General features: G+C 48.1%; 1 protein-coding gene across 1 annotated transcript in view; it reads right to left on the bottom strand.

Annotated features, from left to right (window-relative positions):
* CHD3 (chromodomain helicase DNA binding protein 3) overlaps positions 1 to 21,479 on the bottom strand; it is a 120,946-nt gene that overhangs the window by 84,448 nt on the left and 15,019 nt on the right. The window contains exons 2-4 of the mRNA XM_087891632.1: positions 12,828 to 12,946; positions 11,055 to 11,228; positions 9,753 to 9,874 (exon numbers count right to left, since the gene is read on the bottom strand). Of these exons, the coding sequence (XP_087747758.1) occupies positions 9,753 to 9,874; positions 11,055 to 11,228; positions 12,828 to 12,946 (415 nt within the window). The remainder of the gene's footprint in view (positions 1 to 9,752; positions 9,875 to 11,054; positions 11,229 to 12,827; positions 12,947 to 21,479) is intronic.

Genomic DNA, 21,479 nt, shown 5'->3' with positions numbered 1-21,479 from the left:
CTAGAAGACCTCCGAGGTCCCCTCCAACTGTTATTTGGAGGAGAACAAGGGTCTCCTGCCTGAACAGGGGGTTGGACTAGAACAGCGGTCACCAACTGGTGGTCCGCGAGAAAATTTTGGTGGTCCTCAGAAAAATTATTTGCATTTTTTATATTGCACTAAATCGGGGGTCCTCAAACTACGGCCCCTGGGACGGATGCGTGCAATGAACGTTTGTGTTGCTGCAGAGAGTCTCCCCTTCGGGGTCTTTTTCTGTGGGTCAGAGGGGGGCAGAAATTCCGACTCGGGGTCTGCTTCGGCCTTCTGGTGTGGGGCTTTGGGTGAAGGCTGGAGGGAAGCGCCGCTGGTGGCAAAGAGCCGGAGGACCTCGTTCCAGTGGGACTGCCTCATGGCCTGGAACTGGCTGACCATCTCAGCCCGCTGAGCCTCCAGGGGCCGGTACCTGGCCTTGCACGCCCGCAGGTCTTCGCTCTGCTTGGAAAGCCTATGCTCCTAGTCCTCAGTGAGGTACTTCTGCTAAGCCTCCTTCTCGGCCAGATCCAATTTGAACTGAGCCAGTTGCTTGGCCAACTCTTATCTCATGGTGGCTGCTTAGCTCCAATAAAGCTTCCTGTTGGGGCACTAAGGAGCCCGGGTGGGCAAGTGAGGAGGGGCTGGGAGGGGAGGGGCGAGTAGAGGCCAGCCAGGTGCCCCTCAACGTGAGTGACATTTTAATAATAAATTTGAAAAGTTTACTGAAATTAGTATTTTTTAAGTTTAAGTAAAAATGTTTAACAAAAAATAGATAGCTTATTAAAAAAAATTATCGAGGTATTAAAATGCTTAACTTTAAACTTAATCGATAACTTTCTGAAAGCTTTGAAATTGACAGTTTGAAGAATGAACTTAAGAGTTAGAAATAATTTAACTTAATGGATTATTAGCATTTTTAAGATTATATGGATAGCCTTTTGAAGGAAAAAAAAAGTTTTGAAACTTATATCTTGAAGGATGTCTTATTAAAGGTATTAAGAGATGTTAAAAGGTTTAACTTAAAACAATATATTTTTTTCTTTTCTTTTAAAAGGATATGCTTTGAAGAAAGTTTTAAAATGTTTAATTTAGAATTTTAAAAGGGGAGGCTGATGAAGAATTTTTAAAAGAGGAGTTAAAGAATCTGAGGGAGTTTTGAATCTTGTAGTAAGTTAGTATATTTTAGCTTATGCTTGTTTAATGTTACACCCTGTTTTTGCTCTGGGAAGTCGGGGGTGGGGGTTGAAGGTTGTTGGGGATAAAATTGTTGTTTAATTTTTAATAAAATTAAAGGACAGATAAATGTATTAATAGAGAACTAAGAAATGTGGGGGAAATGTTATAATAAAGGAAATGATGATATTAAGATACGATAAACATTGGAGGAGTAAAAAGAAGATACAAAAGATGTATTCAGAAGATATAGTGAATGATCGATTACGTATTGTTTGTTTGTTTATAAAATAAAAACTTTTAAACAAAAAAAAAACGTGAGTGACATCGAGTTGACCACACCCACCGTCACATGACCACCTAGCCACACCCACCTACCCAGCTGGTTATTAGGCAAATCGTGTTAGTGGTCCGCAGGATTAAAAATTATGAATTTAGTGGTCCTTGAGGTCCGAAAGGTTGGTGACTTCTGGACTAGATGACCTCCGAGGTCCCTTCCAACTCTGTTATTCTTTGGTTTATGGATCCCTGGGATTTGGGCTGGCAGGAAATCACAACGGCTTTGGTCTCCACAGTTAGCCCTCGAATTACAACAGCTCGGCACTGAAAAAAGTGACTTAGGACCGTTTTCCACACTTACGACGGTTACAGCATCATATGACCAAGATGCGGATGCTTGGCAACTGTTTCTTATTTATGACAGTCGCAACGTCCCGGGGTGGCGTAATCCCCCCCCCCTTTTTTTTGCCGACCTCCCAACAAGCAAAGTCCATGGAGAAGCCGGATTCATTTAATGACCGGGTTGTTCACTTAATAACGGCAGGGATTGTTTTACCCTGGATGAACGTCCGATCTACGAGGACCCTGTCTCTCCTTTCCTTGAACCGCTTTGGATTTTACTCAGACGTGGCTTGAGTAAAATAACAAACTAGGGTTACGCACCCTGTTTCAGTGATGAAATTCGAATTTTTTTTACTACTGGTTCTGTGGGTGTGGCTCGGTGGGCATGGCAGGGGAAGGATATGCAGAATCTGCATTCCCTCCCCACTCCAGGGGAAGGATACTGCAAAATCCCCATTCCCTCCCCACTCCAGGGAAGGATACTGCAAAATCCCCATTCCCTCCCCACTCCTGGGGGAAGGATATTGCAAAATCCCCATTCCCTCCCCACTCCAAAGGAAGGATACTGCAAAATCCCCATTCCCTCCCCACTCCAGGGAAGGATACTGCAAAATCCCCATTCCCTCCCCACTCCTGGGGGAAGGATATTGCAAAATCCCCATTCCCTCCCCACTCCAAAGGAAGGATACTGCAAAATCCCCATTCCCTCCCCACTCCAGGGGAAGGATACTGCAAAATCCCCATTTCCTCCTCACTCCAGGGGAAGGATATGCAGAATCTGCATTCCCTCCCCACTCCAGGGGAAGGATACTGCAAAATCCCCATTCCCTCCCCACTCCAGGGGAAGGATACTGCAAAATCCCCATTCCCTCCCCACTCCTGGGGGAAGGATATTGCAAAATCCCCATTCCCTCCCCACTCTGGGGCCAGCCAGAGGTGGTATTTGCCCGTTCTCCGAACTACTCAAAATTTCCGCTACCGGTTCTCCCGAACCTGTCAGAACCTGCTGGATTTCACCCCTGCCCTGTTTCCCTGAAAATAAGAGTTGACTGGAAAATAAGCCCCAGCATGATTTTTCAGGATGCTCGTAATATAAGCCCTACCCCAAAAATAAGCCCCCGTTAAGATCGTCAGCCAGACAAACACATTTAGTACTGTAGTTCTCCGAAAATAAGACCTAACCGGAAAATAAGCCCTTATGTTTCTTTTGGAGCAAAAATCAATATTAAGACCCGGTCTTATTTTTGGGGAAACACAGTAATTGATCACAGCTGAACAGAAACTGAGATGCTTTTACAAACCACGGTTTGGAAGAGCACTTATAAACCGCATTGTAGAAATCGTAAGCCACGTTTCAATTCATGAAAATTAGCATAGAAGATCGGGAAAGTGACTTGCGAGGGAAAAAATATATACCCACGTTCCTTAAATCAGGAATGCCCAATGTTTTCTTTTCAGGCCAAAAGTCATATTTGGGACATTGAATGACATGCAAGGAGCTCTGCAGGTAGTCCTCGACTTACGACCACCACTGAGCCCCAACATTTCGGTGCTTAAGCGAGACATTTGTTCAGTTTTGCCCCCTTTTACAACTTTTCTTGCCACAGTCATTCAGTGAATCACGGCAGTTGATGATCACCTGACCCCGGGACACTACGACCGTCATAAATATGAACCAATTCATATGGTTCATATGAGGATGCTGCCAAGATCTTAACTGAGGAAAAGGGTTGTCAGTCACTTTTTTTTCCCCCAGTACCGTTGTAACTTTGAACGGTCACTAAACGAGCTGTTATAAGTCAAGGACATACAAAAAGCACGGCCAGCACAAAGACAACGGCAAAGCCAGAACAAAAATGAAAATTTGATACGATTTAATGCGAGACTTCTCTAGATCATAGGAGAATGAATACAATAATAATTTTTTTCTCTTCTATTACATTTTTTTAAAAAAAATCAATTTTAGGGAGGCACATATTTCCAGCCGGGAGGGGCTTTGCTTCCACACACAAAAAAAATAAAAAAATTATCCCGACGAAGCCGAGAATCCACTTGCTTTATTGCTGCCTGGCGCGATATGATCTCATTTTGACGAGTGGATTGGGCTCGTTTAATTATTGATGGTCGATACCTCCCACAATGCACTGCAGACGGGCGATTAAAGAAAAGAAGGGATGCCATTAAAAGAAATACGAGCTCGGGGCTTTTAAAAGGAGGGAGGGGGGAGAGAGAGAGAGAGAGAGAGAGAGAGAGAGAAATAAAAAAAAAAATATGCAGCCAGCTCAACCGAGGGAGGGATCTGAATTTATTTAATTTCAAAATGGTTTCCAGAAATAGGCGTGTCTCAGAAACAAAGGCAGGCCTGAAGAATAACAACAACAAAACAAAACAAAAAAGCATAGCGGGTAGGTTGTGTGTGTGTGAAGAATTGAAGGGGGAAAAAAATGTGGCAAAGGAAGGGGAGGGGAAGGAGGCAAACGCAAGGATAACCACAAGATAAAAGCAAAGCCCAGCCGATATGGCTCTGCTTGTTTGAGATTGCCGTAGCCAGATGGGAATAATTCTGCATCCAGGCAGTGAAAAGAAAAGAAAAGGGGGAAAAAAAATCAGAGGTAGAATATTAAAAACAGATCGAGGAAATAGAAGGTGGGGGACGATCAGGGGACTGGAGGATAAAACGTAGCGGAGGACGGTTGCTGGATTTGGGGTTGGCCAGCCGAGAGAAAAAAAGGACAGAGGGGGGAGAGATATTTGTTATTTTATTTTTTATTTTATATCAAATTTATATACCGCCCTTCTCCCTGAGGACTCAGGGCGGCGTCCAGCCAAATAAAAACATAGATTACAAACATTAAAATACTATTAAAAAGATATATATAAATTTGGCCCCGTAATTAAAAACAATGACAAACCAATTAAAAACATTTAAAAGTGTTAAGCCAGCCCGGCTTGCTGAAAAAAGAAAGTTTTAAGGGCGCGGCGGAAGGCACCGAGGTCTCCCGATATTTGAAGGGCTGCCCCAAAAAAAGAGGGAGGTCAAATTATTCTCCGAAGCACCTGAAGGGCAGGACGAGAAGCAACGGGTGGAAACTCATCAAGGAGAGAAGCAACCTGGAATTAAGGAGGAATTTTCCCAAACAGTAAGAACAATGAACCCTTGGAACAGCTTGCCACTAGAAGTTGGAAATCTCTGTCACTGGAGATTTTCAAGAGGAGATTGGACAACCATTTGTCGGAAATGGGAGAGGGCTTCCTGCCTGAGGAGGGGGTTGGATTACAACAGGGGTCCCCCCACCCCTAGGCTGTGACCCACTACCGGGCCAAGGCCTAATTTGGAACCGGGGCGAGCCGGCACGGACGCACGCTGCAGATCCACTCGTGCGAGCGATGGGGTGATGCGTGCATACATTCACACTGGCCCACCACTCGCATGGCCCTGTCTCCCTTTCTCCACCCACTCACCCCCAGCTAGGCCCCCAAGCCTCAAAGCTTGGACGCTGCTGGACTAGAAGACCTCTGAGGTCCCCCTCCCCACTCTTCTGAAGGCAGGGATGAGGGAGCCGTAGAAAGATGAAAGAGGGATGAAATGCGGCCCAGGCAAAAAGAGGACAGAATCAATGAACTGACTGGAGGTTGTAACTACGCTTCCTTCCCGCCTCCCCACCGAGAAGGAGGAACGTAGCCCTGTCATACAGGCAGTCCTCGACTTACGACCACCATCGAGCCCCTCCCCCAATCTCCGTGGCTAAGCGAGACCCTTGTTAAAAGGTGAATTTTAGCCCCCTTCTTGGCCTTCGCTTTGTTAAGCGAATCGCTGCAAGTCGTTAAAGGAGTAACGCGGTCGTTCAGTGAATCCGGCTTCCTCATTTGACTTTTGCTTGTCGGAATCATCGCGGAGCCCCCGGGATACTGCGGCTGTCGTAAGTACGAGTCCCGCTGCCAGATATCTGAATTCTGACCACGGGGAATGTTTTCAACGGCCGTAAGGATGAAAAACGGTCATAAATCACCCTTCCTTCCCCACCCCCAGTGCCGTTGTCAGGTTTTTAAGAAGAGACTGGACAATCGTTTGTCTGAAGGGGTGTAAGGTTTCCTGCCTAAGCAGCAGGTTGGACTAGAAGACCTCCAAGGTCCCTTCCAACTCTGCTATTGAAGAATATATAAAGAATGGTTGCAGGATTTGGGTTTGGCTCATCTAAAGAAGGAAGGGGGGGGGCCTAACTCTCCTCTTTTAAATTTTTTAATTCATGATTTTATAAATTGGGTGTTTTAATCTGTGTTTCGGCCAAAATATTTAATAATTTTAAGGGATTTTTAATATTTGTATTATCTGTATTTTATCTTGGCTGTTCACCGCCCTGAGTCCTTCGGGAGTAGGGCGGTATAGAAATTTGATTAATAATAATAATAATAATAATTATAGCAGTCTTCCAGTATTTGTGGGGTTGCCCCAAAGAAGAGGGGGTCCAAAGCACCGGAAGGCAGGACAAGAAGCAACGGAGGGAAACTAACCAAGGAGAGAAGCAACCTGGAATTAAGGAGAAACTTCCTAAACAGTGAGGACAATTAATCCGTGGAACTGCTTGCCACCAGAAGTTGTGGGTGCTTCATCACTGGAGGTTTTTAAGAAGAGACTAGACAATTGTTTGTCTGAAGGGGTGTAGGGTTTCCTGCCTAAGCAGGGGGTTGGACTAGAAGACCTCCGAGGTCCCTTCCAACTCGCCCGATCGCATTGGGGCAAGAGGCTCCTCAGAGACCCTGGACTCACACAAGCCTGAGCAGTGTTGTGGTCCGCCCGTAGCCTGCGGAGCTGCCAGCGGAGTCGGACAGCGAGGAGGCTGAGGAAGAACAGGGACCAGTCCTGGAGGCTGGGGGAGGCCCGGATGAGGGCTCTGCGTCGGAGGCGGAGATGGAGCCAGGACCATCAGGGAGTGATGTGCGGACTCCGGAGCCTCCAGAGGCTGACAGTAGAGAGGCAGAGGAACAGGAGGAGTCTGTTCATAATGCACGCATGAGAAGAGCTGCCAGAAGGCAGGAGCAGCTAAAGCAAAGAGGACAACTCAGGAGTAAGGCCAAGAGATGATTAGCTCCTCCCATAAGGCTTAAAACAGACCAGCAACGGCTCTTGGCCTCTTTGGCGGAAAACAACCGTTGAGAAGATTTGCTTCTTGTTTCACTGTATTCATTTCTTGTCGGTGTCTTCCGCTTCTGCTTCTTTTGCCAAGAAAAGCCTTTGGCACTTTGCCTAATAATCCCAAGGTCGGTGATAAACTGAGGAATGGCGTTTGGAAGAATTTGCTTTCATGTAGTTTGGACTACGCCGAGAATGAGTTTAATTCTCAGCCGTTCTAATAAAGTCTGTTTGCTTTCGAACTGTTTGTATTTAATACTAACTACTTGGGCCTGGGTCACAACGAGGAGCCCCCCCCCCGGCCCGGTTTGCACCCAACGACTTGGTGCCGTTCTCCAAACTACAAAGAACCCCCAAGGTTCAAGACCTATTTTATTCCCCCCCCCCCGGAGGAGGGACAATAAAAACCCTTGCTCTTTCTCTCTCTCTCTCAAGAGACGGTGCCACCTGGCTTCCCCCCCCCACCCCCACCCCCCCGCAGCCCAGGGCATGGGAGCTAGCAGACAGCTCTCCCCCAGAGCCTTGTTAAGGTATTTTTAGGAGCTCAGCTCCTCCCCCAAAGCCCGGCCGAGAGACCTCGGAAGCCCCCCCCCCTCCGAGAGCCAAAAAGCAGACATCAAAGGGCTCCACAGGGCTTTCCCAGGAAGGAAGGAATTCCCTCTCCATCAAGGGAGCTTTCGGCCAATTCCAGCCACGGCAGGCAGCCGCAGGGAAGGCGGGCAGACGGATTTGCCTCCCTGCCTCCCGCCCAGGCAAGTGCCCAACAATTTAGAGCTAATTAGAGTCAGGCTCCCCCTTCCCCCCCCCACACAAATCCTTTCCATCCCACTTCAGCAGGCCTGTCCCCCGTCCCCCCCTGGGGCAACCTGGCATAAATCACTGCCTTTATTTAAAAAAAAAAAAAACCATCGAGGCCCAGGTGGCCTGGCGATTCATTCCCAGTGCCAGATTCCTGCCGTCGGTCACAGAGCGTCGGTTGGCAGCCGAGCGCGTCTGTGCCCGCCAAGCTGAAGCCGGGGAGAGATCACAGGGGCTGCCAAGGCCACTGGCGGCTTCCCTGTCGCTGACATGAGCTCAACCTCGCCTGGCTAGAACTGCAGGCTGGCAGCCAGAGGAAAGTCTCGGGACACGCGAAGGGAGAGAAGCGCCGGGAGGTTGGAGGATTTGCATCCAACGAGGCCACAGCCGGCTTAGGAGAGAGCGGAAATATCCTTCCTGTTCTCCAGGAGAGGTGTCTCGTCTCGCCTCGCCGCCACCAATCACCCCTCCCAGCGGTCTTTTGCCGCTCTGGGAGGCAGAGACAGGGATGAGAAGCTCCCTTGGCACGAGACGGGGAATTTCAATCCCGGCAAACGTGCTGACTAACTCCGGCAGACGTCTCCCGAGAGAGAAGACGACAAGATCTCGGCAGAAGGAACCCCTCTCCTCTCAAAATGCTTGTTGGGTTCTTAAGCACCCCCCCCCCCGAGTAGGATCATATTAGAAAGGGATGGGGGGGTAGGGGTAGGGCTAGGGGTGGGGGAGAAAAGAGAACCTGGGGTCTCTTTGAGCATCACCTTTTTCACAGAGAATTGTGCATTGCGGGCTCAGTGGGCCGGGAGACATGGTCTGGGACCTCCACAAATCTTTATCGATTCGCCTTCGTTTATCTGGCTGCCTGTCTCAAGGACTCATCGGATTAAAACTCCACAGAAGAAAATGACAATATGAAAGGTAGGCAGGCAGGTAAATGGATGGATGGATGGATGGATGGAGATGATAGATAGATAGATAGATAGATAGATAGATAGATAGATAGATAGATAGACAGACAGACAGACAGACAGATGGATAAATAGATGGATGGGTAGAGATAGATAGATAGATAGATAGATAGATAGATAGATAGATAGATAGATAGATAGATGGATGATAGATAATGGATGGATGGATGGACAGACAGACAGACACAGATGATAGATAGATAGATAGATAGATAGATAGATAGATAGATAGATAGAGATAGATAGATAGATAGATAGATAGATAGATAGATAGATAGATACAAAAATAATGGTAGAAGATAGACAATGATAGGTAGTTGATAGATGATGGACAGATGGATGGACACAGATGAGATAGATAGATAGATAGATAGATAGATAGACAGACAGACGGATGGATAGATAGATAGATGGATGGGTAGAGATAGATAGATAGATAGATAGATAGATAGATAGATAGATAGATAGATAGAGATAGATAGATACAAAAATAATGGTAGAGGATAGACAATGATAGGTAGTTGATAGATGATGGATGGATGGACGGACACAGATGAGATAGATAGACAGACAGACAGACAGATAGATAGATAGATAGATAATGGATGGACAGATAGACAGATGGGTCCCCCTACACAAATAGGCTGTGTCTCATCTAACAGGGAATATCGTTTGGTGGGACTTGGTGTTGTTAGAGGTAGGTGTGAGCGTGGGTGGATACATACGTTTTTTTACCTGACGATCCTTATAAAAGCACAATTTTATCATTACTTTTTTTCTTGAGACTACAGGGAGCCTGCCACGGTCATTAAGTGTGAAAAACGGTCATAAGTCGCTTTTTTCAGTGGCTTTGTTAACTTCAAAGTGTCTTTGTAACTGCCAGCAGCCACTAAATGAATGGTGGCAAAGGACTACCTGTTATTTCCAAGCGTGACCTAGAATGGAGTTTTATTCCGGGGGGGGGGGAGGTGGGGGGGGAGTCAACTTTAAAACCTGCTGGGTCGCGTTTCGCTCGCCCACCATCCCGTCCCGGCTGATATCCAAGAACCCACCTCATAAACTGGCTGAAGGCTTTGTAGTTTGTCAAGGTGTGGTAGTCTTCCTCGGTGAAAACATGGTCGACGTCTTCCAGGCCCCAAGTCATGAGCAGCTGGGCCGAGGACTTCTGCTCCACCTTCGAAGGAAGAGGACAGAAATGCTCAGGGTATCCCCCCCAAGAGCAAAGGGGAGAGAGAGGGAGAGGGAGGGAAGGAAGGAAGGAAGGAAGGAAGGAAGGAAGGAAGGAAGGAAGGAAGGAAGGAAGGAAGGAAGGAAGGAGACAGAAAGATAGGAAAGAAAGAATAAAAAAAAGAGTCCTGGTGGCACAGCAGACTAAAGCACTGTTATTAACACAGCTGCCTGCAATTTACTGCTGGTTCGAATCTCTCCAAGGCTCAAGGTTGACTCAGCCTTCCATCCTTTCTAAGGTAGGTAAAATGAGGACCCAGATTGTGGGGGCAATAAGCTGACTTTGTATAAAAATATACAAAAGTATGAAGGCTATTGCTTAACGCATTGTAAGCCGTCCTGAGTCTCCGGAGAATGGCGGCATATAAATCATATTTAGAAAGAAAGAAAGAAAGAAAGAAAGAAAGAAAGAAAGAAAGAAAGAAAGAAAGAAAGAAAGAAAGAAAGGGAGGGAAGGAAGGAAACAGAAAGACAAATAGGAAAGGAAGGAAGGAAGGAAGGAAGGAAGGAAGGAAGGAAGGAAGGAAGGAAGGAAGGAAGAAGACAGATAGGAAAAAGACAGGAAGGAATGAAGAGAGAGAGAAAGAAAAAAGAAAGAAAGAGGGAGGGAGGGAAGGAGGGAGGGAGGGAAGGAAGAAGACAGATAGGAAAAAGAAAGAAAGAGAAAGAAAGAAAGAGAGAGAGAGAGAGAGAGAGAGAGAGAGAGAGAGAGAGAGAGAGAGAGAGAGAAAGGGCTTCGGACTCTTTATTCTGCAGCAGAGGAGAAAAGTCGGGGATCAGCAGAGGGGGAGTCCTGTCAACTCCACCTTCAGCCTGAAGCTAATGGCTCTTGTCCATGTTGGGAAATGCCCAGCAAGGCAAGGCAAGGAGGAGTCAAGTGGGGAACTAGCCTTGAATCCTTGCATAGTGGCCAGAGGCATTAGCCTGACCGACACCCCCCTCCACGCCTAAGCCCATGAAATCCTATCTGTCTGTTCCCAGGGGAAGGCGAGTGGTCCGGGAAGACACTCGTACTACAAGCAGCACACAATAAAGCCGTTGAGAGCTGGACCTTTCACCATCGGGCACCATCTCCCGTCTATCAGCCACGAAGGAGGAGGAGGAGGCCAGGGCGGAGACCTTCTTACTTTTGGCTTTTGCATTCCGTCTTCTTCCGACTTTTTCCGCCGCTTGGTCTTCTTCTCTTTCTTCTCCCGGTGTTTGCGCCGCTTCTTCTTCCCCACGCCTCCATAGTCGCTGCCCCCGCTCTCCGACTTGGCCCGATATTCCTCTCGGTCGGACTCAAACTCATCCTCGCTGACCTGCCAAGAGGCAAAAAAAAAAACAAAAAACCCAGAGCCCCAAAGCAAATGAGATAGTTAGCATTAATTAAGGACGAGCGTCCCTGCAGAGCACGGGAGAAGACCCCCCCCCCTCGTTTCATTGTGACATAACGACTTGGCAAACAAATGAAAGAGAGATGCGGAAAAGCTTCTATGTGGCAAAGAGGAGTTCTTGGGCGGGTTTTGGCTGAAGGTAAGAAATACCGAAGGTTTCCATCACTCTACGCCAGGGGTGGGGAAAGACGGGCCTGTTACAAGCTGTGGACTTCGACTCCCAGAATTCCCAAGTCAGCCGTGCTTGGGGAATTCTGGGAATCGAAGTCCACAGGTCGTAAAGGGCCCACCTTTCCCTGTTCCTGTTTTACAAAGATCATTATTTATTTGTTCGATTGATTTCTATAGCCGCCGACTCTGGGTAGCTCACAATTCAGAAAAGATGCATTACAATGAAATAAAAAAAAAAATTTTTTTTTTAAATGCACCTTAATAAAAACAGCAGAGTTCTAAGCGCGAAAGAACAGATTTTACTTCGGGCCCCGTGGTGTCATTCGAAGTGAACGTGCAAGCTCTTTTTTTTTTTGTTGTTTCATCCCTTCGCCACGAATCTGACCCAGCCAAAACCTTTCGCAAGAGCAACATTATTTATTATTTATCAAGAACGTTTATATAGCTGCCCAACTCACTCTTGGTGACTCCAGGAGGAGGCTTGCAAATATTAAAACCCCGGTACAAAAACTAAGAAATCTTCCTGGCAAACGACAATCGTACCAACCACTTCTTGATGGTATAATTCTGGGGTCCCCAGGCCTTGGAAGAAGAGAGCATCGAAGTGGGGGTGGGGGGCAATCTGCAGGGAGGGAGAGCCACCACGGAAACGTTCCTCCTCCTGGGTCCCACCAGATGGAGCCCCTTAAGAGAGGGGACCCCCTACCTCCCTGCTCTGGTGGATCACATAGATGTCACAGGGAAAAAGGGGGTCCTTCAAATAACAGGGAAGGAGCCACAACAGAGAAGGCCCTTCTTCTGGCTCCCACCAGATGGACCTCCTCAAGAGAGGGGACCCCCTAACATCCCCGGGCCACATGTCACTGGGAAAAGGGGGTCCTTCCAATATTTATTTATTTATTTAATCTAATTTTTATACCGCCCTTCTCCCGAAGGACTCAGGGCGATCCCAGGCTCTACGTATCTGGTCCCAGGCTCTACGTATCTTGAATGGGGGCCTGGCTGATGCAGCTCCCACAAGAGAGGTGGCAAGGGTTCAAATCTAGGCCGACACAATTTTTAAACCAATTGAAGTATCGGTAGCACTACATGAGGTCCAACTCCCCGTGAGGGTGAAAAGACAGGCCAGAAATCCTGCCACGGGGGCCAAGCCAAGCTTCCATTTCCCCCCCCACAATTCCTCCCCTAAACCGGTTCTCCTCGACCTCTAAGGTCAAGAAAGGACGCAGCTAATTCTGTTGGCGAATTGGGACTTTACGCAACTGATTTCTCGCGAAAGCGGGCGAGCCCCAACGATACGAGAGACGGGTCCCGTCTCGACGAACGAGCAAAGGCTCGGTTGGGGCGACTTACTAATTTTTTGCGCTTCCTGGGTTTCCCCGGCTTGTTCTCCTTCTGCTTTCTGGGCCCTCGTTTCTTCTTCTTGACGACGAGGGGACTCTCTAAGCTGCACAAATCCTCCTCTTCGTCGTCTGGAATACAAAACAGGGGGAGAGGATCCCCAGGCGTCAAAAGAAAAAAGAAAAAAAAAAAGAAGAAGACGACAGAAGGAGAAAGAATTCCGTCTGCTTTGAGACCGCTTCAGCGCCACTTCCGAGCTCAATGGCGAGGGACGAGAGCGGCGCCCTCTCTTTGAGCCGTACCGCCAACCCTCCGGCTGCAGTCTCTGCCGGCAAGACACACCATAGGGCAGGGAAAATCAGCAAGGAAACATCGAAACTTCCGCTGGGGGGGGTCCTTGGTGGTCTCTTGAGTTTGGGGGTTTCCTACAGACGTTTCGTGACCCAACAAGGGAATACCATCAGTGCTGATTAACCCCACTCCCTTCTAGCACTGATGATGTGCCTTCGTGCCGAACCACCAAGCTCAGAGAGCATCAGGGACCCCACAGCCATTCTCCTCCTTCTCCTCCTCTTCCCTTCTGGCACTGATGACATTCCCTAGACAGGTCATGAAATGTCTGCAAGGACCCCATAGTTCTCCTCCTCCTTTTCCTCCTCACAAACCCCAATCCCTCGTAGCACTGATGATGTTCCCTAGTTGGGCCATGAAACGTCTGGGAGAAAAACCACCAAGCTCAGAAAGCACCAAGGGACCCCCAGAGTCCTTTTTCTCCTCCTCCTCCTCCTCTTCTCCACAAACACCACTCCCTTCTAACACTGATGCTGTTCCCTAGTTGGGCCATGAGACGTCTGCGAGAAAAACCACCAAGCTCAGAGAGCACCAAGGACCCCGCAGTCCTCCTCCTCTTCCTCTCCGCCCCACTCCCTTCGAGGACTGATGATGTTCCCTAGTTGGGTCACGAAACGTCTGCAAGAAAGCCACCAATTTCAGACAGCACCAAGGACCCCATAGTTCTCCTCTTCCTCCACGCCACAAATCCTTCTACCACCCATGACGTTCCCGAATTGGGCCATGCAAGGAAACAACCCAGCTCGAGAGAGCCAAGAACCCTTCTACTCCAACCCCGTATTGTCAGCCTAATCCAGACAAGTTCAATTCCTATTTCCGCTTTTTCACTGTGTGTTTTTTACTCTCAACGCTCTTCTGTAGGACTTGAAGGAGTCCCCAAGCTCCTTCCTCTATGTCTCCCTGCTCCGGATTCCCAAGGATTGTGACACACACCAACGGTCCTTATCAAAGTTATAACGTACCAAGAATAAACAAAGTCCGGCAAAGGTTGGCAACCAGCCCAGAAAACAAGATACGATAAAGACACTCACTCTCCAAAATGCTCTGTAATAATTACACGTTGTTTCCAGCAAGAAACTATTAACAGCGTGTGACTTAAATAGGCTAAGGGGAGTGGGCAATTATCCTCAAGCCTTACTCTCGAGGAGACCTCCTCCTCCTGAGTAGCCACTCCTGCCTTTTGGCAGCCCTTGCGTGCTCGAGCATTGAGGAGAGGCTCCTCCACTTCGCTCTCTCCACTTGAAGGAGCCTCTGGAGGTTGTGAAGGCCCTGGCTGAGTCTCTGTCTCTGGCACCACATCCTCTTCGGCCTCCTCGCTGTCCGACACGAGCGCCGGCTGCGCAGGCTGCTGGCGCGACCCCACACCAGCCTCCTCGTCGTCGGGATCAGCCATGATCCGTGCAGGCCGCTGGCGGCCCACAACACCCAGGCTTATTAGGGCCAGAGTGCGCTAGAAACCCCCCTCCTTCCAGAAGTACTGTTGGGGGGGGGGTTGAAAGTAAATATGTAGTTAGCAACACAACGATCCCTAAGAAAGGGGGTCAGGCTTCAAATTTCCCAAGGCCTGGCCGAAGTGCGAGAGTCACGAGCGGGCGCTGCTCCTTTCATGCGGCAGGCGCGGCAACACGACATAACTCCTTAATAGGAGTCACCGGGGCCAACTCCCCTCTCATTCCCCGTTGTTGTAAATCAGAAGCAACTCCACCTCAACAGCCACAGGAATGACTTCGCCGTATTAAAGACGGAGGAGAGGCCATTAATTCCCCCCCCTCCTCCCCGGGGGGGTTTCCTCCGACAGCTTTGTAACCTCCTGCTCTTCCCCTCCGTGTCGAGAGCGACGGTTTGTATCGATGGCGGCCGAACTGACTCGATATTAATATCGTCGGACAGCTACCCTCGGCGGTAATTAGATGCTCCAGAGAGTCTCGGCTCCCCTCGAGCGATTTCTCGTCGCCTGGCCAAGACAAGATAGGCAAGGGAGCCTCGGCTGGCTGTTAACCCGGCTGTGATTAATGTGGGGCATTCCCCCAACCGAGTGTCAACGTTTCTTCCCAAATCGGAAGGGCCCATCCATCACCTGCTGTCATCGGTGAACAAAAACGAGCTTCCGAACGAATGGAGACTCTGTGGTTGTCAAGAGGCAACTGGACTCTCTACGGGTTTTTTTGAGGAGGTTTCGCTTCTCATCCGAGAAGCTTCTTCGGCTCTGACTGAATGGTGGGGAAGGGAAGGATTGATGCTCTTTGCAGGCAGCTGGTCATTTGCATCCTTTTTAGAGGGTCGTTGAGGCCACGTGGAGTCCCAAAAGGTGCTTTTTTTTCAAGAGGTAACTGGACTTTGTAGTTTTTTTCTTTGAGGAGGTTTCACTTCTCATCCGAGAAGCTTCTTCGGCTCTGACTGGATGGTGGTGGGGAAGGGAAGGATTTATATATATATATATATAATCCTTGCTGACAGCTGGTCATTTGCATCCTTTTTAGAGGGTCATTGAGGCCACTTGGAGTCCCCAAAAGGTTTTTTTTTTCAAGAGGTAACTGGACTCTCTGGGTTTTTTTCTTTTGAGGAGGTTTCGCTTCTCATCCGAGAAGCTTCTTCGGCTCTGACTGAATGGTGGGGAAGGGAAGGATTGATACTCCTTTGCATTTCTTTTCAGAGGATCGTTGAGGCCACTTGGAGTCACAAAGGGTATTTTTTTAAGAGGCAACTGGACTTTCTGGGGTTTTTTTTCCTGAGGAGGTTTTGCTTCTCATCCGAGAAGCTTCTTCGGCTCTGACTGGATAGTGAGACCACTTGGAGGTTTACCTGTGTCCTTTCAGCAGTTCCAAGGAGGCTCCACATCCATTTGCACCACTCAGGTGTCCCTGAGGACACAGATAAACCTCCCAGTGGCCTCAACAACCCTCTAAAAGGATGCAAATGACCCGCTGTCTGCAAGAAGTATCAATCCTTCCATTCCCCACCATCCAGTCAGCGCTGAAGAAGCTCCTCGGAGGAGAAGCGAAATGTCTTCAAAGAAAGTCCAGTTGCCTTGAAATGGCATCCAAGCCCATCCGACAGTGAGAACAGTTAACCAGTGGAACGACTTGCCACCTGATGTTGTACGGTGGGTGTAGAGATCGGACAGCCACGGGTCTGAAATGGTACAGGTAGTCCTCGATTTACAACAGTTCATTTAGTGACCATTCAAAAAGATCTGAAAGCCCAGTTGCCTCTTGAAAAAAGCACCTTTGGGACAACCATGACCTGGCTGACGGAGAATCCCCATAGATATTGACCGTTCAAAGTTACAACGGGACTGAAAAACAGTGACTTAGGGCTGTTTTTCACACTTACGACCGTTGCGGCGTCCCCGTGATCAAAATTCGGACACTTGGCAACCGACTCAGATTTATGACAGTCGTAGCATCCCAGGATCCTGTGATCACGTTTGGCAAAAAAAAAAAAAAAAAGGAAGCCTGATTCACTTAATTGCAGGATCCCGGGATGCTACAACCGTCATAAATACGAGTCGGTTGCTAACTTGTTACTAACTTGACAATTGCAGGGATTCATTTCACAACTTTGGCAAGCAAGGTCGTAAAGCGGAGGTGAAATTCCCGTAACCACTAGCTCCCTTAGCAACAGAAAACTGGGGCGCAACCGTGGTCGTAAGGCAAGGAATACCTGTATAGGATCTGTCCTGCTTGTTGCACGGGGTTGGACTAGAGGGCCTTTGAGGACCCTTCCCGTCCTAGGATTCTATGTTTCAAATTCCTGGGAGACTGACAGGGCCCCTTTTCCCATTCGGGTTCAACAGCCTATTCAACCATCATCCTTATAGGGTAGCTGATGAGCATTTGGGGGCACATCTGTTTTAGACGAGGGATTTATTATTATTTTTTTAAAATTTGATTTATATGCCGCCCTTCTCCGGAGACTCAGGGCGGCTTACAATGCGTTAAGCAGTAGCCTTCATACTTTTGTATATTTATACAAAGTCAGCTTATTGCCCCCACAATCCGGGTCCTCATTTAACCTACCTTAGAAAGGATGGAAGGCTGAGTCAACCTTGAGCCTTGGAGAGATTTGAACCTGCAGAAATTGCAGGCAGCTGTGTTAATAACAGGGTGCATTAAACCACTGTACTACCAAGGCTCTATTGCTAGACTTATTAAAGTGCTATTTTGCAGCTCTCTCCGAAACCTTTAAGCCTTCATTCCATGTTTCTGTCTACTCACCCATCCGGACAAGACCCCTGAAAACCACCCAAGCTGCCTCGGCTGAATGTCTTGACTTTTCATGAAAAATCATGAAAAAGATAAACTTGACTTAGGGGTCTGCGTGATGGGTCTTTCAGAGTCGATTCCCACGACAGGGCCCGAGGCAAGGTTCAAAGGCAGCACAGCTAGGTGATGCTCTTAAAAGCTGAGGGCTGAGCACGCCATCACCAGGCACGACACAGGCGCTGCTTCGATCTGTTAGAAACACAGAGCAGTCCTTGACTTATGACCACAATTCGAATTTAGAATAGAATATAGAACATGGAATATAGAATAGCATAGAATAACCATAATGGCGAATCTATGGCACGCGTGCCCGAAGTAGCACATGGAGCCATGTTCCTCTTCCGGGTTTCTGACGCGCAATGATTAGCTGGCGTTTTTGCATGCGGCAGTGCCCTAAACTGGAAGAGCTGGTCTTCCGTTTTCCTGCGTGAGCATGCGCGCCGGCCAGCTGACTGTCGTGCGAGCATGCGCGCTGGAAACCCAGAAGAGTAGCTGGCTGAAACCGGAAGTTCATTTTCGAGGGTGCGCATTCGTTCTGGGCAGCTCCTCTTCCGGTGTTGCGGTCTAGTCTCGTGCGTGCGAAGCAGTGTTGAAATCCAATTTTTTTTTTTACTACCGGTTCTGTGGGCGTTGGTGTGCCTTGGTGGGCGTGGCAGGGGAAGGATATTGCAAAATCTCCATTCCCACCCCACTCTGGGGCCAGCCAGAGGCGGCATTCTCTGAACTACTCACAATTCCCGCTACCGTTTCTCCGGAACCCGTCAGAGCCTGCTGGATTTCACCCCTGGTGAGAAGCGTGTTTCGGCACCAAGTGCCTAAAAAGGTTCACCATCATTGGACTGGACTGGACTGGACTGGACTGGACTAGAAAATATGGAAGGGAAGGGAAGGGAAGGGAAGGGAAGGGAAGGGAAGGGAAGGGAAGAGAAGAGAAGAGAAGAGAAGAGAAGAGAAGAGAAGAGAAGAGAAGAGAAGAGAAGAGAAGAGAAGAGAAGAGAAGAGAAGAGAAAATATGGAATGGAATGGAATGGAATGGAATAGAAAATATGGAAGGGAAGGGAAGGGAAGGGAAGGGAAGGGAAGGGAAGGGAAGGGAAGAAGAGAAGAGAAGAGAAGAGAAGAGAAGAGAAGAGAAGAGAAGAGAAGAGAAGAGAAGAGAAGAGAAGAGAAGAGAAAATATGGAATGGAATGGAATGGAATGGAAGGGAAGGGAAGGGAAGGGAAGGGAAGGGAAGGGAAGGGAAGGGAAGGGAAGAGAAGAGAAGAGAAGAGAAGAGAAGAGAAGAGAAGAGAAAATATGGAAGGGAAGGGAAGGGAAGGGAAGGGAAGGGAAGAGAAAATAGAATAGAATAGAATAGAATAGAATAGAATAGAATAGAATAGAATAGAATAGAATAGAATAGAATAGATGGAAGAGACCTTGGAGGTCTTCTAGTCCAACCCCCTGCTTAGGCAGGAAACCCTACACCAAATCTCCATAGACGTGCACAGGTAGTCCTTGACTTATGACACGAGCTGAAAAAGCTTCTTGGATGATAAGCAAAACGTCTTCAAAGAAAAACCCAGAAAGTCCAGTTGCCTCTTTTTTGGGGGGGGGATGCGCGCGGGGGAAGCACATTTGGGACAACCTTGGCTTAGGACCCACAACCGAGCCCAAAATTTCCATTCGCTAAGCGAGACGGTTAAGTGAGTTTTGAAACCCGGCTGGGGAATTCTGGGAGTTGAACTCGACCCATCGTCCAGCTGCCAAGATTGAGAAATGCTATATCCGGCTGTATTTAATTTACCTAAATGATTTAAAGCACGGGAAAGGCTTTTCAGACTCTTAAGTGGCTGATCGCATTCCCGCATATCTCCCGCGTTAAACTGGAACGCAGGATAAATTACGACTAAGCTCCGATGTGCTAATTCACCGCCTGCGGGGAATATGACGTTGTATACAGGAGAAATACGACCGCTCATCTCCATTGCACGTCAGCTGGTATTCTTTCTACGGGTAGTCTTTGACTTACGACCGCCGTTGGGACCGGAGGTCCTGCCGTAAGCCGTCATACGGCAAAGGCGTTTAAGTTGAGGCAGTCATAGGACCGGACTCTTTTTTTTTTTTTTTTAACAGAGGTCATTAAGAGAAATCAAGAAGTCGTAAATCCGAATCACACAGTTGTTAAGTGAATCACACGGTCGTAAGTGCGAAAGAAGCCATTCTCCGAAATGTCGGAAGCTGGCAAAGAGCATCACAAATGGCGGTTGACGCGGATATGGGATACTGCAAAAGTCATAAATGGGAAACCGGTTGCCAAGCAACAAACATGGGGTCATGTTGGCGGGGGAGGAAGGGGGTCATTTTAAGATGAGAAACGCCGTACAAGCCTAAAAACCTCCTTTCTGAGCCATAACCCCAAACATTCATTAAACAACCAGTCATAAGTTGAGGACTATTTATATCATCATCAGGTTTCGAGGTCGTCTCAAATAAACTGCATTTCAAACAAAGTCTTTGATGAAAAACTCCTATTTATTAAGCGCGACATTCTAACTCCGACTCCATCGTAGCCAACACTGACTTCCTGACCCAAAACCCTCCCTTTCCTTTCCCCACTCCTCTGCACTCATTGGCCATCTTCCAAGTCACTCTACCCCTCATCTACTGCTCCAGCTCAAAGGAATTTCCCCCCTCCCATCCCATCTCCTAGGGGATATTATCTCCAGGGAAAATAAGTAGGTGAAAAGTCAAACGTCCCTTTCCAGACGCCTCCGCTTCTCCTTCTTATGTCAGCACTAGGGTAAATGCAGCTTGAAATGCTGACAATCATCTTCTTTTAACAGTCCCATAATCCCTTGTGGGGTGGAATCTTGGGCAACTGAATGGAGCCGAGTATTTACTGGCCGGATGCCCTTCCTGACGCCAATGCAGAGTTCGCAGCAGATCATTTACTCATTGTGCCAAGAGAGAGAAATATCTGCCTCTACCTAGGATCGAACTCATGGCCTCCCGATTGTGAGGCGAGAGCTCCACCTCTGGGCCACCGCACCACTCCTTGAGGACTATTTATATATCTCATGTAAAATTACCACACAAGTCTTAATTTAGAATAGGGGTTTCCAAACTTGGCAACTTTTAAAAGACTTGTGGACTTCAACTCCCAGGATTCCCCCATGCTGGCTGAGGAATTCTGGGAGTTGCAAGTCCACAAGTTTTTAAGTCGGCCAAATTTGGAAACCCCGATCTAGAATCTAAACGACGAAGCAAAGTCCCACGTTAATTTCCGAGGGAGGCCTCCCGTAATCAGCACAAAATAAGAAGGATCCCATCTCATCTGTCCTCTTATCAACTGAGCATAAAGGAGAATTTACAACAGATCTTAACACCCATATAAAGAACGGTTGCTGGAACCGGGTCTGTCTAGTTTAATGAAGAGAAGGACTCGGGGGTGACATGATAGCAGACTTCCAATATTTGAGGGGCTGCCCCAAAGAAGAGGGAGTCAAGCTATTCTCCAAAGCCCCTGAAGGCAGGAAAAAAAAGCAACGGATGGAAACTAATCAAGGAGAGAAGCAACCTGGAATTGAGGAGAAACTTCCTAACAGTGAGGACAATTCACCGGTGGAACAGCTTGCCACCAGAGGTTGTGGGTTCTTCCATCACTGGAAGAGATTGGACAACTATTTGTCTGAAATGGTATAGGGCAGGGGTCTGCAACCTTAAATACTCAAAGAGCCATTTGAACCAGTTTCCCACACAAAAGAAAATACCGGGAGCCACAAAACCTGGGTGGGCGTGGCCAACTCAATGTCACTCACATCTACCAGTCACATGATTCCCTAGCCATGCCTACCCAGCCGGTCATTAGGGCAGAGAACTAGTCGTTAAAAAACACCAGGAATCACAAAATCCTTTTGACATCTCTCTCTCCCCTCCCTCCCTCCCTCCCTCCCCCCTCTCTGTATCTCTGTCTCTCTCCCCCTCTCTCTGTATCTCTCTGTCTCCCTCTCTGTATCTGTCTCCCTCTCTCTCTCCCACTCTCTCTGTATCTCCCTATGTCTCCCT

The sequence above is a fragment of the Pantherophis guttatus genome, chromosome 4 (assembly GCF_059756535.1).
Source record: "Pantherophis guttatus breed Tessera chromosome 4, ASM5975653v1, whole genome shotgun sequence".
Classification (NCBI taxonomy): domain Eukaryota; kingdom Metazoa; phylum Chordata; class Lepidosauria; order Squamata; family Colubridae; genus Pantherophis; species Pantherophis guttatus.
The sequence above is the reverse complement of the archived record's forward strand: the minus strand, read 5'-3'. Positions and strand labels throughout refer to the sequence as shown.